The following is a 19,850-nucleotide window of genomic DNA, read 5'->3' as shown; positions in this document are numbered from 1 at the left end:
CTCTTCTCTGATTGGCCAGGAAAGTCAAGCGGGAACCCAGAGGTGGTGGGTGGAGGGGGCAACAAAATTGTTACCTAGGCAACACAGAGACGCAGAGCTTTCCGCAGTCTATTTTCGGAGCCCCGCCAGCTACCCGAAAACTGACCCAGGTGAGGAAACCCGAACCTTAAGAAGGGAAAAGAAAGGGTCCTCAAATGCCCTGGCTATCAGAGAAACTGGGGAGAACTCTGGAGTACTTACCACCCTGAGAGATACCCAGAAAAGCCACAAATTCCAAATAGAACACAGACCTTTTCCCTAAATTCCCCCGCCCTAGACACTAGAAGCAGGAGGCGGCTTTAAACAACTCGGTCTATCAGGATGTGAGTGAGAGATGGGGCCAGTTTACCATACAGGGAATGGATGCTGTTCAACTGTCTGAAAGCCAAAATGAGCAAGTGAAGGCTTCCCAGTGCCTCTGTCAACTCACCACACTTATGGTTGTAACACTAATTTGAGAGTGAAAACTGTGTCCTTATCGGTAGATCTGGGTGCTCCAAGTTGGAGCCACTGTTCCTTCTGTTTTACATGTACAGACATGGTTTATCCAGAGTGCATTGGTTAGGATATATATATTTTAGGGGGTATAACGCTGTTCAAACGGGGAAAAAGAAGTGGCCCGTGAGCTTGCTACGTAGACAATGGCCTGAGGGTTCCAACGGTCTTGGTCAGATCCGTTGAGGACTGAACAGCGGGCCACACTTAAGTGGGCTAGAGCGTGGTGTGTAAAGACTACCTGTACTTGGCAAGCCTGCTACTCACAAAGGACTGATTGGGAGAGTATTATATATCGTTGGACTATACCTGTCAAAAAGTAAGAAACCGTGTCAAAAAATAAAATCTGATTAAGGGGAGAGAACAGAATTTGACCAGAGGGGTAGGGGTGATTTCTCCTAAGACCTTCCTGTTGTGACAAAGATTCAGAACAGAGACTAATTCCCAAAGAAATTAAGAAAAAGGCCTGTTGATTTAGGGAGAAACTGTCTAAATACTGAAGGAAAATTTGCTGTCTCCTTTTTAGATAAAGGTGGAGTATGAGAATGAGAGAAAAAAATTATTGACAAGTGTATTAAGTTTGTCTAAAATTATAATAGAGGAAGTATTGAATCAAAAGCGTATCATTTATTTTATGAAATATTCCAGGTACTTTCAAAAGTCATTTTCTGCTAAATGTATTTTAAATTTGTAAAAAAAACTCTGTTAAGTCCTCATAGTTATTTATGACTTGGCACATTTTATAGCAGTGAAAGTTTGAGACCTAAAAAAGGAAATAATTCTTGGTATTGTAAAGACAAAGACAAAAATGAATTATTTTTAATAAGCAGGGAATTATTGATGTGTATACTGTAAAAAAAATGTAAAAATTAGCCAGTATATTGTAATTTAATTCAGACATAGGCAGAGATGATGTTTACTTTTGTGTTTTCAGAAGAATTTAACATAAGAATTGCTAAGTATTATGTAAATAAAGTTGCAGAAGAAATGCCAAATTATTTAAGACAGTAAATGGATTTTGTTTTGTTTCGTTTTGTGTTTTTTAAGAGAGTAAATGGCTTTTGAATACTTTGAAATCATTCGGCTAGCAACAGTGCTTTACATAAGGATATGTGTTTACCAGTTAAACAAGTTCCCAAAGGATACTACTTGGTGATTCTTTATTACCCTGGTTTTATTTACTTTACATATTTGAATTAATAAATATTTCCTTTTGAATTGTCTGTAATTCAGAGTTTTCACTAATTTAACCTGGATTTTTCTCCAATTCGTTCAAGTCAAAGAGCCATCCCTGTTGATACTGTGGATGGGGGGAAATAAAGTAGAAGACATGGCCCCAGCCGTCACAAAGAGAGTCTGACTTAATCTCAGGTTACTGATCTTGCTTCAGTGCCATGGGTCTGGAGCAATCCTGGTTGAGTTTTTCTAGTCCCTAACTGGTTTCTATGTTTTGGTAACGAGTTGTTTCTGAAGCGTCTGTCTCTTTAGCTCTTGTGGCTGGTACCAAGAGAGATTCCCCCAATCACACCTTTATGTAGGAAGGCCCTACGGGCTCAAGTTGATGTCCAGAAGATGCTGCCATTGGAGTCAGCCTAGCAATGGAAAGTGAGAGAAATAAAAACAGAGGGCCTAGAAATTTTACTTTCTAATAACCAAATCTCAAGTTGATTTGGCAATATATTTTGTTTTTGATGAAACTACTGCTTACATTTAATTGAAATGTATTATTGGCCTATTTAAGTGACAATGCCAGATTCAGGCAGTGTGGCTCTGGAATTTTTTTTTTTTTTAATCACTACACTACAAGAGTACTCTAAGCAAAAGGAAAAATACATTCTCAGGTACAAAGGCAGGAGATTATAAGCTATGTTTAATAAGCAGTTCAGTTTTTAACAGAACACATTGCATGTAAGAGAATTAATAGGGAGGGGCAGAAAATTAAATGGGTGTAATATTCTAAAGGATCTTGGTTGCCAGGCTTACGATGAACCTAACATATATCAAATTTACAGGTAAAAGATAGCCTTACAAATAAATAACACTGCACAGTTTGTAAAAAGGCATCTTGCTTTAGTTTTTCCAATGTGATCTGTTTTTGTCAAACTTTAAAGTTTTTAATAGTTTAATTATTCTTAATTTGTTAAACTTCAAAAAAAATCTAGTAGAATCTTCATTTCCCTTGAATTTAGAATATTTTTTCCAAAAATTCATATCATTGTTTTTCTCTTTTGATACTTTGAACTATTTAGTTATTCACAAAGTACTAGTGATTCCTTTACATCTCAGAATATAATAACAAGCTTGTCTTGATTTATTATCTCATGTTTGCAGGTTATTATTACAGTTGCTATGGTAAAAATTATTTTTGCTTAAGGGCCAATTTCATTATGCTATCTCTACTCCAATTTGGCTACTTGTGAATCTATGCCATTTTATGCTAGCATAATTTGGATTTAAGAAGTCTAACTCCTAATATGCTTTGGATACATAGAGTGTTACTATCAATTATTGTGAATGATTTGTTGTATACTCGAACATGCATCCCAAGAAGTGGCATCCCCTTTAAAGCAGTCACATTGGGAGTCTATCCACTTGCTGTTGGTATTGCTCGAATTACTTTTGAAAATGCTCTTTCATGATCGCCTTGAGGCCTGTAGCTTACTTATTCTTTTGAACCTCCTCAAAGTACCAAATCTTCATATTTTGAAAGTAGATGTGATACCTAGATACATCTAGAAATCACTTGGAGACAAATCTGATTTTTAATCATAAGGATGCCTATTTTCTTAGTAATACATATGAAGGCAATCCCAAAATATTTTGAGCACTGATAGCATAATTTACATCAGCGTATAACCTTCCAAGGTGACTACTTTGAAATACAACATTCGTATGAATTTAATCATGCTTCATTCAGTATTCATAAACTACTGACTATATGCCAGCTCCAGTTTTCAAGACTCTCGGCTTACAGGTATGGCTTCCCACTGCCCACACTGCCCTGCCTCTCACCAGATGAGAACAAGGCCAGAACTTCTTCCCAACTGGTAGGGATTTAAAATAAATCTGCTTTCCCTAAATCCTGTATCCACCATACCCACTGAATGACAGCCTTGCTTCATAAGGTAGCTGCATAGAGTGACGCAAGAAAGCCTTGGATTCAATGTCTGGTTGTCTTTTCCAGCTGTGATGTTGAACCCTGCCATATTCTGAACCTTTATCCCTAGCTGCCAACTCTCCAATTATCCTCAAGAACCAGATCCTGCTTCCTATACCTCGACCTATGGACCAGGGTTCTGCTTCACCTATATAGACCTCCCTCTAACCATGCTTTTCAACCTTTCTGCCTTGAAACATTGCTCATGTCCCCAGACTCCTTCTGCCATGTCCCTCCCAAGAAGATGAAAATCTATGAATAGCAGTTCTGATTGCTACCTCAGATACTATATTTTGGACTTCTGAATACACTTCTGCATTAGCTTGGCTGGTTCCAGTTTATTCCCCTATCACCAGCTCACCATTGAGCTCTTACAAGCATCATCATCAAGTATCTGTGTGTGCTGGCACCACGTGCCAAACAACAATAATTTTATACAGCTTTTCACATTTTAGAAAACTCTTTCACCTACATTGTATAATAAGGCCATCACAAGTTTGTAAGGTAGGAGATAGAGGAATAATAAAAGTTTCTATTATATTTGTTTTTTTTAAAAGTCTCATTGTGCAATCTCAACTCAAAATACTGTTCATATCATTGCATCTGATATCTGGATCCATTTCCCCTTTTGCTGTCAAAGGTAGAAAATGTGTCAATAAACTTTTTTGCTTTTAGTGTTCAGCAAATATTTAATGAACACATAACCAACTAGAACTTTTGAAATATAAACAGGAGCCTCTTTGTTTAATTTAATATGTGTCAATTATTCATTTCCATAGCAGACTACCAGACCATACTGTGAGAGAAGATTGCTTTCTCACCACTTATTTTACCTTTTGCAATTTAATGAGTTTCCAATGTAATGAGTTTTATCATTAACTTATTTAACATCATTATTAGAAGTGATATTCATGTCCAGCAAAATTAAGTTTTTAAAGGACCAACAATAGCTCACATATGTTGAGTGCTTACTATGTGCCAGGCACTGTTCCAAGCTCTTTTACATGTATTTAGCTACGTAATTCTTATAACAACCCTATGAGGTAGCAGTATTATTATTCCTATTTTATAGGTAAGGAAAAATGGGGTTAAATGACATGCCAGTGTCACAGAGCTGGGAAGCAAATGATAGAAATCTAGGCAGCATGACACCAGAGACCTTACCCTTAACCACTATGATATACTGCCCCTATGGTAGATTTAACATTTCTTTCACACCCTTGACTTCTCCAATAAGCATTTAGATCAGTTTTACATTTAAAAAAGAAAGTCAAAATAATAGTAAAACATAAAACAGAAGGTTTGTAAAACACCATCTGCATGCAGATTGATTTTGACAGGTGATTGTACCAGCACACATTTGAAAATCCCTTTGTATTACTGTTCTAGGCACAATGCAGAAATTTTAGCGGATCGTTTAGTAACAGCACTAAAGAAGTGTTTCCAGTGAATTGATTTTATAAAATAACGTTTAAAAATATTAGCAGAGGTGTAGAAAAGATTCCTGTTACATTTCTGTTCAAATCATTAGCAATAGTCTTTATTCAGGTTATTGATTAAAGTCTGTGACACTAGGGGCGCCTGAGTGGTTCAGTCGGTTAAGCGTCTGACTTCAGCTTAGGTCACGATCTCGCGGTCTGTGAGTTCAAGTCCCGCGTTGGGCTCTGGGCTGATGGCTCAGAGTCTGGAGCCTGCTTCCTATTCTGTGTCTCCCTCTCTCTCTGCCCCTCCCCCGTTCACGCTCTGTCTCTGTCTCAAAAATAAATAAAATGTTAAAAAAAATGTTTAAAAAAATAAATAAAGTCTGTGACACTTTCAAGATTTTTAAGGACTCTGAATTCCTACCCCAAATGTAACTGTAAGGACTATTTAAAAGACTGATGGTTGGTAGGATCGTAGGTAGTTGAGATTTTCCTATTTATGCTCTTAATGTATTATTTCCTCAAATTTCCATGATAAACATATACAGTGTCACTATTACAATCATAAAAACAGTTCATTTATTTTGTGTGAACTTTTCACTAAAGTCAACGAACCAACCCTCTAGAATTCTCAAATGGCAATATAATGCTAGGCATCATCAAGGGTTGATTAAAAATTTAATCTTCATGTCTTCAATGAAATAGAAAACCAAAATATCGCTCTCTGATTATGTTCTTCCTCAGAATATGGAGCCTGAAAATATGGAGTCTGAAAATACAGAAACCGAAAATATGGAAACTGAAAACATGGAATCTGAAAACATGGAAATTGAAACCATTTCTTCAGTTTCAGCCCTGCAAGCTCTCTCTAAGCTACTTTATCCTGAAGAGGATGATTTTGAGGCTGGACAGGTGGTCGTATACTTACAGATGAATCAATTCTGTTCATGCTAAGTTGTTAAACTGTATTTGAACAACTCATTCCAACCTTTGCTATGGGAGCAAGGCTGTGTCATCTGATACATTCACAGGAGGCTGTAGGACTGATTATTCATGAGAGTATAACCTCTAGTACATTTCTAGCAAACATAATTATATTTTTTTCTAAACTACCTGAACAGTGAATAGGAAGATAGTTCTGTAACTATGGTAGCAATAGCCACATTTCAAAATGTTTGTCATTTATATTTATGGCCAAAGAATGCTTGACAACCATTGAAATGAGTGGTAGCTAGGATTTTTAAGCCTAGTCAGTATGTGTATAAACAAATAATTTCATCTAGACACTATTAATTAGGCCCCCATAATCCAGTTTCCTTGATTTTTTAAAATTTGTCTACACATGAAAACAGAACAGAAAATAATTTGGGCCAAATAATGGGACAAACTAGCTTTAGCCTACTAAAACTGACTTGTGTGATACATGTTCAGATAGAGCTGTGGAGTCTAATTTGTTGTGCAATATTTGGGATCGGGACAGGTAACCTCAGGGAGGCTTACAGCAGCAACATGGGCTTCATTTTGGGGAAGGAGAGTTCCAGAAACTGACCGGCCACTCCACAGTCACTGGCGGTATTCCCAGAATAATCAAAATACTTTTATGTAACCCCCTGCTCTCCATTCTCCTACTCCTTAGGTATCAGCAAATCTTGGCTGTCAGACTGCTTATGTGAAGGCAAATAAAATTGGGGGCAGAAACCTCACACTATAGCAGAATATGTCAATCCGCTTTAAATTATTTTAGTGAAGTTGTTATTATGACCAGTTTGCCACAAATAAACCATCTTCAGTGAGCAGGCATATCAATTTGCTCCTCCCCAAATTCTTTTCTTCTATTGTGTGGAAAAACAAGTATAATCTGAATATGCAGCAGATTTGGTGGCTCAGATCAGCACTGGATTGATCTTGCACCATCCAGGAAGAATTAGAGGGAATGTACAGAATCAAATAAAGACTAAGACATGCAATGAAAATAAAATGTGTAGATGGTAACTGAATCAACTTGGAGCTAGGGTTAGAAACCAAGAAGCTTTGGTCAGGCAGGAGTTACTAGGAGCCAAACAGAAATCAGGACAATAATAATAGCATTGAATACATACAACAAATAAAACATTGGAGAAAAATTTAGGAGCAATGTATCAGTGAAGTTAGGAGGGCAGGTTCATTTTTGCTGCCTGGAGCTGAAATAGAATAATGATACAGCCTGTGAAGGGTAAGGGTAGGGTTATGTCATATACAGAAAGTATGTTAAATATCTGAGAAACAGCAATCTCGAATAAAGGCAAGTGAAACTTGTAACTGGAACAGATTCAGAGATAAAGATTCACCCTGGTTACAAAGCCTGTTCTCTTTGGCGTTTACGTATGGGGATGTTTATTTGCATCTAGAGGTGATTCTAGGAGAACGATGAGTGATTAGGAGAATAGAGACACTAGGATAATTTTACCAAATTGTACAATTCATAGAGGAAAATTACTGTAATAATGTATGATTCTGTATATCTGGGTTAAAAGCAATTTTGAGGTAATTGGTCATTCAGACACCCCTGTACAGGTATCATTAGAGGATATAGAATTGGAGTATCAGAACAGTGGGAGAATAATTAATGTTTCTAATGAACTATTAAATTTTCCAGGAGAAAAATGGTTTTTCATTTTTTAACATGTATGGATCTTGAGAACTGTGGAATGATTACAAGAGTGATGTGGTTTTGAAAATACTCTCTCTGTTTTTTTGTTTTTTGTTTTTTTTTTTTAAGACAGGTACCATATGGTTTCACTCTTATGTGGATCCTGAGAAACTTAACAGAAACCCATGGGGGAGGGGAAGGAAAAAGAAAAAAAAAAAAAAGAGGTTGGAGTGGGAGAGAGCCAAAGCATAAGAGACTCTTAGAAACTGAGAACAAACTGAGGGTTGATGGGGGGTGGGAGGGAGGGGAGGGTGGGGGATGGGTGTTGAGGAGGGCACCTTTTGGGATGAGCACTGGATGTTGTATGGAAACCAATTTGACAATAAATTTCATATATTGAAAAAAAAAAAAGAAAATACTCTCTCTGAAAACAGCATTAGAACTGTTGCATACACGTTGGTTTATTTACAGTCCCCATCATGCATTAAGAATCTAGGAGATTGGGAAGAGACTGCTTTTGAAACTCAGAAGGGGATCTTAAGGCCTGTGGGAAATAATGCTCACCACTCCACAGACATTGTGAAAAAGTTGTTCTAACTCTCTTACATATTGCAAAGTGGCATGAATTGCAATGACAAATTACTCAGATAATTGGATGTGGATCCGTGGTAAAGGCTGAAATGATTATTTTTATAGAGAACACTTGCAAGAGGGTTTTTAATGTTTTTATTATCCTGGTTCATCTTTTCACTTGAAATTTTTGTTTTTAATCATTTATTTTCATTAAGTTAATAAACTGCAATTCCCCCTCTGTTGTGATGTACTGATTGAATCATCACTGTGCATGGAGAGCATACTAATTTTTTTCAGGAATGTTTAAGTTTTTATTTGTATGGATTTTAATTTTTGATGGAAGGAGTCACTCAACAAAACAAAGATGCCCTCATGTTCCAAGAAATGCTTTACTCTGATTGACTATTAGTATTCTAGTGATTAATAACTTAAGAAAAGCACCACAAGTTTATATGACCTTAGTGATTAAAAAGAAAAAAAAACATACAAAATACTGTCTTGGGATTTTCACATAAAAATACCTGTAACACTTTAACCGCAGACATAGCACTTTTGAAGCACCTTTTGGAAAAGAATGGTTACTGTCTCAGAAACCATTGAGATGCTACAGATTAGTTTCTGATTTATAGCTGTTGGAATAGTTTAGTATAATAAAGACACAGGTGAGCTTTGCCACTGGCTTTCAAGGACAGACACTATTCCTTTTGCCCAAATAGGACATCGTAACTCTTCTACATGTCTGAAGTCTTGGGAGATAGGGGCAGGGGCCTGAGAGAAGAGAGCTAGAGATGGTAGTTTGCCAGGATGCAAGGAGATAAGACTTTTTTGACTGCCAGCAATGGAGTAAATTGGAGCTGCGGAATCTGGCATCAGCAAGAACAATCAGTAAAATACTGGGGTTTTCTTGAGATATCAAAAGACCACTGAGAAAGACCAATGAATGAGGCAGTTGCTGCTATACTGAAGGTGTAATATGTGTTATACTTCAGTGAAAAAAGGAAAATTGTTCTTGTACTGGGGAGTAGAGTAGCAGCCCTGTGGGGGTATGTTTCCTTGCACAAAGGATGGCAAAATCAACTCGTAAGATGGCTGAAGTGGTTTAGCATGTATTTGACGCTATTAATTGGGGGTTGCTGTTTAAATCCATTAGTTCAGTGTCATGAGGTGGTGTGACGAGGAAGGGTTTCATACCCACAGTGGAAAAGAAGTAAAATCTGTTAACAGGAGTTTTGAATGAGTTCTTTGATATGTATATACTTAAGACCCTAGTTAGTGGTTTGTTTTTGTTTCTATAAAACTTTCCCATCTGTTTCCATCTTCTACCTATGACCAGATACTGCCCAAACCCAAAATTGTCGATGCTTTTACACTAATACTTTGTTCTGACCTTCAAAGAGATGAATGTGGCTCATCCCCCTATCCGCAGGGATACATGATTCACTGGGCTGGAACTGGGGATTTAGTCTGATCAAAGACTGCCTTAGGGTCTATTAAACTAAATACTTTTTGAAAGGACAAGGAAAACACATTCTAAATAATACTTGACATCTGTCTCTCTGTTGTATAACAACAATGCTTAATTAAATGAGAAGCACTATGAAATTTGAGATGGAAAGCTTACCAACTTTCAAGTATTATCAGTCACGTAAGTTGAACAAGTAGTAATTACAGAATGTTGGGCTTTTTTTTCTTCTCTCCCAGCCAAATTGTTCATCTGCTTTTGGAGCCATGGGTCCTGGGAATATTGGACCACCAAGAATAGAAGAGCTCAAAGGTAAGTTATTTAACAAAGCATATAGATCACTATAATTGGTATAATCTTTTCTTTGGGAGCAAAATTGTAGGGAGAGTAATATTAACACTAGGATTTGTCAGAGATGAACTCAAATAATTGTGGAAGTGATGAACAGCCATTTACATATAAGATGATGTTTTTACTCTACTATTGTAGGTAAGTCATTTTTCTACTAATGGAAATTAATTCGCCTTGAATTATTCACATTCATTTTTTGGCCTATTTCCTGAGATGTTAAACCAAGAAAGTCATGTGTGGTTAAATAACTTTTTTATTATTTAGGGTCTAGTTACCAAGTTGCTTAGCTTCTTCACTTTCTACCCTGCTATATCTGCTATATTCTGGCAATTTCACAGGATTCATTAATTCATTCAACAAATATTTATTGAAAGCCTGTTATATGCCAGGCATTATCACCTCTGGGTGATCACCTCTGGGACTATGATGAAGATCAAAATAGAAAGGTCTCTGCCCCCATTGAGCTTATAGTCTTTTGGAGAACACAATAAAACAAATAATGACACAATTTGATCTTACACCAAAATACTTATAAATTAAAGTCCATTTATATATGATGGGCTTTAATTATACATTAAATAGGGCAACTGATATAGTTATTTAATATATAATTAAATATATTAAGTATATAATGAAATATATTTATATTTATAATATATATTCATACTTATATAATATATTTAATTATAATACATAATATATAATACATAATTAAATATATTTAATTAAAATATATATTTATAATTAAATAATTATACATGTATAAATATAATACCTATAGTTATACATATATAAATAGAATACATAATACATAATTAAATATATTTAATTATAATATATATTTAATTACATATTAACTGGGTGACTTATATAGTCACAGGTCCAATAAACCAGAATAAATATTTCAGGGGATGTTTTCCCAGCATTTTGGCTTATACATTTTCACATAGTTGAACATTTTACACATCTTCGAAAATATAGAAGGCTCTAATTCTGTCATGATGACAGTTGCCAGAGTTGGATAGGGAAAGGAAAAGAAGTTCCTTCATCAATTTAGCTGATTGTAAAAGATTTCATCGGGAAAAATGTTTAAAATAATGACTCAAATGAAGTCTGAGAGAATGATTTTAAAATTTCAGTTATTAGACTCTACATACTGAAGAATCTGTTTACTTAGTTCCAGAGGTGTTGGGGGGAACCTGGGTGGTGCCTGGGTGGCTCAGTCGGTCGAGCGGTCGAGGGTCTGACTTCGGCTCAGGTCATGATCTCGTGATTTGTGAGCTGGAGCCCCAAGTCGGTCTCTGTGCTGACAGCTATGAGCCTGGAGCCTGCTTCAGATTCTGTGTCTCCGTGTCTCTCGGCCCATCCCCTGCTTACATTCTATTTATCTCTCTCAAAAATAAATAAATGTTACCAAAAAATTTTTTTTAAAGAGATGTTGGAAGACTAGTTCAAATTTTAATGTATTTCAATGCTGCCGGTATTTCTGATATAATGTATGTCTAATAGCCTCTAAATTCTGAGAACAATGAGTCATTTGTAACATATTTTATATAAATCTGTAATTAGGCTTCACAAAGCCCATGCTAGATAGAGGCAGATAATTTGAAAAGAGTGGCAGTATTGAAAACCTAGTAATCAAGTGCATTTCTGGGGATGCTTAAAAGGAGAACTCGAAATAATGTTCTGCACCTAATGTTGGTCTGCATTTGCTGCCCCAATAGTTGGAACAAATGTAAGCTGAGTTTTTGCATGCCTCGTTTACTTTTAAGCATTTAAAGATGACATGTAGAAACCCAGGTACATGCTCAGTCCTACATAAAGGACAAGTGATAGAGATTTTCTTTGAGGCTCCCATCTGCCTGAGGAAAATACTGGATTAAAAAATGACCATTGTATCCACTGTTTTCAATTTCTTTAACCAACAGTATTTTTAAAGAATTATGTCATGCTTGCATGGAAAAGGTATCAAAGAACTTCTATATAGTAATACACAATGCAAGATAAGACATTTCTACACAAATCAGATTGATTGTATGTTTGATTTGTTCTTTTACATAAATATTTTACATATGATCCTAGTATTTCTATGTATATCTATGTTCTATATGTTTCATATAAGATGTTACTTCATATATTGAGTATATATGCTATATGCTTATACATATGTGCACACACACAGAGGCTGGAAAGATATACATCAGAATGCTCTCATTGATTATCTTGGGTGGTTGGATTACAGATTATTTATTTTCTTCTTTTTGCTTATATGTTGTTTCTAAATTTTCTCAATTATTATTATAATTTTACAACATATTGGTTGTGTATTGATTCAAAAACGTCAAGTTTTTACAAATTAAGCTTGTTTTGACCAAAAAACAAGCTAGTGGTAACAAATAGAAAATGTTTGACTTTGACGATCCCAAACTGCGTGTGAAGAACGGGAGCAATTTTGAGGGGGAAAACAGACAACAGCTTCAGCTTTATCTTCCCTTTTTTTCACAGTCATCCCTCAAAACAGTGATGAAAATGTCGAGGATATTTGGAATCCAGAGGAAGTTCCAGAGGGAGCAGAGCACCATGACACGTGGGATGTTAGAGAAATACCAGAGTAAGTCAAATGAAGGCGGGAATGTGTTTGGGGCTGAAGTTCGATGTGTCATCCGATACCATTCTATTTTTGACAGGATTCATAAAGTAACTTCTACCACATGAAAGAGAAGACTGCAGTGACACACAGAAGCCATGTGTAATTGATAATTTTTTTTTTCCTTGTGGAGCAGAAAAAAGTAAAACAACACCTCCCTTTAGTTATTATCTAACAAAAAATGAAAAATAGTCATTTCCATTACAAAATTGTATTCAGTGTCAGTAGTATAATGTGGAACTAACACTGGGAAAGAAAAGCCCATTAAATTACAAGCATTCATACAAACTAAATTATTATACCATGTTTATGTGTCAAAGACCTGCGTTTAATTACTCAATATTCAATTTCAGTAAAAGGCTATGTTCTCCCTCCAATTATCTATTATTACCTGGACCTGTTTACTAGTTATTTTAGGATTCTGTTTAATATATTTTGCAAGCAGGATTGAAGCCTTACTTTGCAGCTTTTTCATTAGGAACTGTGAATATGAATTGTAAATGTGGAATTTAGGATTATTAACATAAAAAGTTCCTTCACTTTGATAAAATAAATCACCCACAATTTCAAGGAACTGAAAGTGTGTTCACATTCATAATTGAAACTAATGGTTAAATACACTAAGCTTTAAATATATGTATTTTTTAATATTTTAGTTAGTTAACATACAGAGCAATATTGGTTTTGGAAGTAGAATTCAGTGATTCATCACTTACATACAACATCCAGGGCTTTAAAATAAAGTCTTGATTGAGTATTTAGAATAGCTTGAAAAACAAAGGCAGTACTTACAAAATTATAATGTACTTTATAAATTATTGAAGACTTCTATGGTAAGTGATCTGACAACTTTTCTAATTCTGACTATAAAATTGTGTCCAATGTTAGAAAAAAAAAAACCTTATGCTTCTATCTTCTACTTCCATTCTGAAAATAGAAGCAGTGGGAGACTGCAGATAATTAACTGGAAAAAAGTATCCAACTATCGCATAAACAATGTAAAAAAAACCCTATAAACCTCATAAAAAAAGATCAAAGGGGATTTTAAAACATTTCTGTGTGCATCTTAAAAACGAAGAGAGTAAATCTCAGGTTATGTTTATACAGTGCCCACACATCCGTATAAAAGGTAAGAAGTAAGCCACTCATTTGTCATATTGTCTAATGAATGTCAAACATCCATATGTGGCAAGTTCCAAATTTGAGTAAATTTTCACTTCTCATCTTGATGTTTGATGTTCTGTAGAAATAACATCCATGAAAGCTTTAAATGAATAAGAACTCCAGTCAGGTATGAAGAAAATTGCTTTATAAAATTTTTTATCTTATTTTCCATTTTATGCAAGTACATTTCAAAATGTCCCAATGGGTAAAGAAGAAAATGGGTAAAGAAAGTGAGCAAGCAGCTCACAAAAAGAGAATCATGAGTGGCCACATGCAAAGTAAGATGGGCCTGAGCTGAGTCACTGGCCTTGGGTAGAAATGTGAGGATCTTTATTTGAGAGAGTCTTAAAGGAATATATGGTATTCAATTAGATATAATGAATGAGAGGAAAGCCTCAGAAATGATGCTGAGGGTACCAACTAGGGTGACCAGGTGAATAGTGAGGCTATTGACTGTGATTGGGAACGAAGGGAGAGGGGAAACACTGAGTTTGGTTTTGTATGTGTGGACTGTAAGGTGCCTTTGGGACATCCAGGCAAACGTAGACAGTTGGAAAATTGCATCTGGAGATGAGGAGAAAGCAGCAGCTAGAGCAAATCCATTCGGTAGTCATGGCATGTGGATCGATACCCTTCTGTTCTGTTTTAACCTGGCTTCACCTTTGTAAATATAAGGTAAATGTTATAGTTATAGTTATAGTCTATTAAGAAAAAAGTGCCCCATATCAAATAGCTACTTATTGCTAGCCCTATTCAAACTCAGAGAAATCCCTTTTTCATTCTTGGGGATTCCTATTTGCAAGTGGTCAGAAGTTCAACATAGTCCTTTAGTCTTCCTATCCAGAGATTTACCATTTCTTCATAAGGGTAGAATTAAATGGAAAAGATCATTTGTAAACATTTGCTTACTGCATTCCACCTAAAAAGATAAGGTCCATTGTGGCTGGGTGCTTCTAGAAACCATCCTGTCCCTAGGGGCCCTAATTTGGGGACAAAGAAAGATTTGTGAATTGTCATGGGTGAGGTGAAATGTCAGGAAAATCTTTCACTGAACTAAGAACTCTGTAGGCCTAGGGGCACCTGGGTGGCTCAGTTGGTTAAGTGTCCAACTTCGGCTCAGGTCATGATCTTGCAGTTCGTGAGTTCAAGCCCCATGACAGGCTCAGTGCTGACAGCTCAGAGTCTGGAGCCTGCTTTGGATTCTGTGTCTCCCTCTTTCTCTGCCCCTCCCCTGCTCATGCTCTCTCTCTCTCTCAAAAATAAATAAGCATTAAAAATTAAAAAAATAGAACTTTGTAGGCCTAGATTGTAAACACTGCAATGTAGTTGTGCTGACTGCATTACCAGTGTTTCCATTGTAGAATTTTAGAGGCAAAAAAGATTATAGAGGTCATTGAGTTCAAACCTACCCTTCTCCCCATGACTTTGTGACTTGACCAAGGTCACACAGTTAATGACAGAAAAAGTACTAAACCTGGACTTTCTAACTCTACTCTGTGGCTTCAATTTAGCAGAGGAGGATTTTTATCTATCCATCAAACCCTGGGTTATGGGCCTACTATTTTTCTGAGCCATCGTTTTCCAGGAAGAAAAAAAAGAACTTTTTTTTCCCTTCTACTTTTAATCGTCTTAGAAGTTCCCTTAACCCATTTTATTTGTATAGCTCTAAAACAGTTAAGGTTAATTTTTCGAAAATAAGTAGATACAATATAAATCCTGATTTACAGCGTTAGGTATTTTTGACTGTATTTCTAGACTTCTATTTCTTTATGTTCTGCTATATGCCCGAAAAACTGTCAGAACTTTATTTTTTGTAATAGCATGTCCCCGTAGTTTCTAGTTTTTTTGCCCTGTGAGAAAATTGCTCTTTCTTTTGAGTCTCTGTATCATTGACTCCTTTTTTTTTCCAGGTATGAGATTATATTCAAACAGCAGGTGGGAACTGAGGATATGTTCCTAGGATTTTCGAGAAAAGACTCTTCAACAGCATGTTGTGAAGATCTAGTGGTGAGCTTCTCTCCATTTTCCATATGACCATTATGGCTAAATTGACTGACTGTTTTACACATAATACCATAGGCAAGGTAGTAAACTCTTTAAAAATAGTGGTTGCTATATTTTAGGCACTAATGGAATAATGGGATTGATAGTTTAAAATTGGTAAACATGTACAAAATAAACTCCATTTACACATATGGGTAAGATTTACAAATAAACATAGTAGAATCATATGACATAATACACTATTTCTAGCCCTATTAAAACTCCCATTTGGGACGCCTGTGTAGCTTAGTTAATTGAGCATATGACTCTTGTTTAAGGCTTAGGTCATGATCCCAGGGTCGTGGGATCAAGCCCCACATCAGGCTCCGTGCTGAGCATGGAGCCTACTTAAGATTCTCTCTCTCTGCCCCTCCCCCCCCCATGCTCTCTCTCTAAACAAAACAAAACAAAACAAAACAAAACAAAACAAAACAAAAACCTACTCATTCCGATTGGACTGAATTTTCTTTCATCCTAGTTCTGTTCAATGAATGCCATCTGATTGGTTATTAACTTATGATGAGTTGATGGCAACCAGAATGAAATCTTTCCTTCCCTGAATCTCTCTTACTTCTTCTAATGACTCAGCTTACAATGGTGAGATTTAAACTATATGTTTTTCAACGTTTTTTATTTATTTTTGGGACAGAGAGAGACAGAGCATGAACGGGGGAGGGGCAGAGAGAGAGGGAGACACAGAATCGGAAACAGGCTCCAGGCTCCGAGCCATCAGCCCAGAGCCTGACGCGGGGCTCGAACTCACGGACCGCGAGATCGTGACCTGGCTGAAGTCGGACGCTTAACCGACTGCGCCACCCAGGCGCCCCTACAATGGTGAGATTTAAAAAGGGACTTTTTCTTAAATTTTGGATCTGAGCTTCTGATTTAAAACTCTAAAAAGATGTCTACAATGTTACTTGACTCCCTTATCCAAATGATTCTATTTCTATGTAATAATAATAACAATACCAATGACATCAATGAGATCACCTTACTTTTGCTTATATGAGCCTCATAATGATCTTGTTGAAAAGTCTGGACCTACCTAAAAGTGTGGAATGCAACTCTTTTTGGTAGCATATACTAGTAATTCTGGTTTGGAGAATTTTTTTCCCTAAGATCAGGGACTGTACATATATTTTCCCCCTCTCTCATAATACTCTACATTATAGAGTACTGAGGTGCCCATTGGAGATGCTTAATATTTTTTCCTTAAGCAAATGATAAATGGTATCTCTCTGTTGCATGAACTTCAGGTTTTCTCTTATTAGCAAAATCTAAGACATTCAATTGAATCAAGTAACATAATGGGAATAGCGAGTTTAAGTACCTCAGGAGATTTTTCACATTCTAATGAGTTAAGGTTTCAAGTGATCTTGAAGTAATTAGCTCCCAGGGTTTTACCAGTAATATCCCAATTCCTCTCTTTTAAATAACTGTAAAATAACATTTTTGATGTCTAGTATTGAGGATTGCTATAAACTCTGGAGGAATTCCAGGCCCTAAGTAAATAACTGTTGTGAGCCTTTCCATTTCTCTCCTGTAAAACGCTACTAGTATTAATAATAAAGGTATCCTGAATGAAGACTTTTGGAACTCAAATTGTACCTCAGAGTACTATACAATTTATGTAAAACTCAACAAGTATAAGCAGAAGAAGACCTGATCTCTTCCTTTAATCAACTTCTAATTGACTGGGGAGACAGCACTAACATAAATGAAATCATCTTATTATTAACAATGAAACTCAGTGTTGACAGTTTTAAGTCTACCAGGAGATTAGAAGGTTTGGCTAAGGCACGGATAGCAATGAATGGAAGCCGCATGAAATATTTGTTGGTGCTATGGTACCTCACCATATGTATACTGTTCTTTTTCTCTTTCTTTTCATACATTCAGTCTTTAAACACTTAGTGAGTACCATTGCATACCAGGCACTGTTCTAAGTACTGGGATACAAGGATAGATAAGATACAGTCATTGCCCTCAAGGAATTTATAGTAAAGGGGATGGACAACTAACAAATCATTGCAATCCAATATGGTAAGTACATATTTAGAGGCATATACCAGGTACATGGTGACATAAAGTGGAAAGAGATCAACACCCGGTGGACAGGATTTTTCCAGTGGGCAACATTCCAAGAAGGGCATTCCAAGCAGAGGTAAGGCACATGGGAAGGTATCTAGGCATGAAATAGCCTGGCCTATTTGAGTAAGCTGTGCGTATAAGAATAATAAAGAATAATTGTGGACAGTGGTGTACTGGTAAGCTGACTCTCAAAAAAGAGGAAAAAAATCCCTGATTTGTAGCTTAAATTTTATCCTATAAGCACGTTAATGGTGATATCCACTATCGTTGCTTAACCCCACTGGTAAGACTTGGACTGAAGAGGTTGTCGACTGCATCTCAAGTATTTCTTCCTCAAATGTATAAGCTTATTATTCCTCTTGATAATATAGCATTTTCTCAGATCTAAGACATCATCAAATTGTAATCATGCCACTTACTTAATACAAAAAGGAGCAATAAGTATACTACCACGTTAAATGTACACATTGGTTGTGTGATGCATCCCAGTATCAGAAACACTAAAATGTGGGGGGAATTACACCTTAGAATTGGCCAAATTTCTTATTTGGGGGCTGGACCTGGTGTCTATATAACAATCCAAACCAGAGACTTCAAAAAGAAGACCTCTGTTCAAGCTGAAGAGGATAGTAACACAAACAATCTGTTTAAGTACAAGAAGGGATTTGGGATCTAAAAATTCAGGAGGACCTGGGATTTATACCTGGGACGCAGGGCTAGTTCAATATCTGCAAAACAATTAACATGATTCATCACGTCAATAGAAGAAAGGACAAGAACCATATGATCCTCTCAATAGACGCAGAGAAAGCATTAGACAAAATACAGCATCCTTTCTTGATAAAAACCCTCAAGAAAGTAGGGATAGAAGGATCATACCTCAAGATGATAAAAGCCATATACGAGCGACCCAACACTAATATCATCCTCAATGGGGAAAAACTGAGAGCTTTCCCCTTAAGGTCAGGAACAAGACAGGGATGTCCACTCTCGCCACTGTTATTCAACATAGTATTGGAAGTCTTAGCCTCTGCAATCAGACAACACAAAGAAATAAAAGGCATCTAAATTGGCCAGGAGGAGGTCAAACTTTCACTCTTCGCAGAGGACATGATACTCTATATGGAAAACCCAAAAGATTCAACCAAAAAACTGCTGGAACTGATTCATGAATTCAGCAAAGTTGCAGGATATAAAATCAATGCACAGAAATCGGTTGCATTTCTGTACACCAACAATGAAGTAACAGAAAGAGAGATCAAGGAATCGATCCCATTTACCATTGCACCAAAAACCATAAAATACCTAGGAATAAATCTAACCAAAGAGGTGAAAAATCTATACACTGAAAACTATAGAAAGCTGATGAAAGAAATTGAAGAAGACACAAAGAAATGGGAAAAGATTCCATGCTTCTGGATAGGAAGAACGAATATTGTTAAAATGTCGATACTACCTAAAGCAATCTACATATTCAATGTGATCCCTATCAAAGTAACACCAGCATTCTTCACAGAGCTAGACCAAATAATCCTAAAATTTTTATGGAACCAGAAAAGACCCCAAATAGCCAAAGCAATTTTGAAAAAGAAAACCGAAGCAGGAGGCATCACAATCCCAGACTTCAAGCTATACTACAAAGCTGTAATCATCAAGACAGTATGGTACTGGCACAAGAACAGATACTCAGATCTATGGAATAGAATAGAGAACCCAGAAATGGACCCACAAACGTATGGCCAACTAATCTTGACAAAGCAGGAAAGAATATCCAATGG

General features: G+C 36.3%; 1 protein-coding gene across 2 annotated transcripts in view; it reads left to right on the top strand.

The window, feature by feature from the left end:
• Window positions 1–62: 62 nt before the first annotated feature.
• The window catches only part of DNAAF6 (dynein axonemal assembly factor 6), a 36,665-nt gene continuing 16,877 nt past the window's right edge, over window positions 63–19,850 (top strand). The window contains exons 1-5 of one of the 2 annotated variants that reach the window (XM_019435698.2): window positions 63–149; window positions 5,857–6,024; window positions 10,016–10,088; window positions 12,633–12,738; window positions 15,849–15,945. In XM_019435698.2, coding sequence (XP_019291243.2) covers window positions 5,860–6,024; window positions 10,016–10,088; window positions 12,633–12,738; window positions 15,849–15,945 — 441 coding nt within the window. In that variant the 5' untranslated portion in view covers window positions 63–149; window positions 5,857–5,859. Of the gene's footprint in view, window positions 150–726; window positions 854–5,856; window positions 6,025–10,015; window positions 10,089–12,632; window positions 12,739–15,848; window positions 15,946–19,850 lie in introns of those variants that run through there. The other variant, XM_053891289.1, reaches the window with a different exon arrangement.

This window comes from Panthera pardus, unplaced genomic scaffold (assembly GCF_024362965.1).
Source record: "Panthera pardus isolate Hobbes unplaced genomic scaffold, ASM2436296v1 HiC_scaffold_27, whole genome shotgun sequence".
Classification (NCBI taxonomy): Eukaryota; Metazoa; Chordata; class Mammalia; order Carnivora; family Felidae; genus Panthera; species Panthera pardus.
Note: the sequence above shows the minus strand (reverse complement) of the source record. Positions and strands in the feature narration are given on the sequence as shown.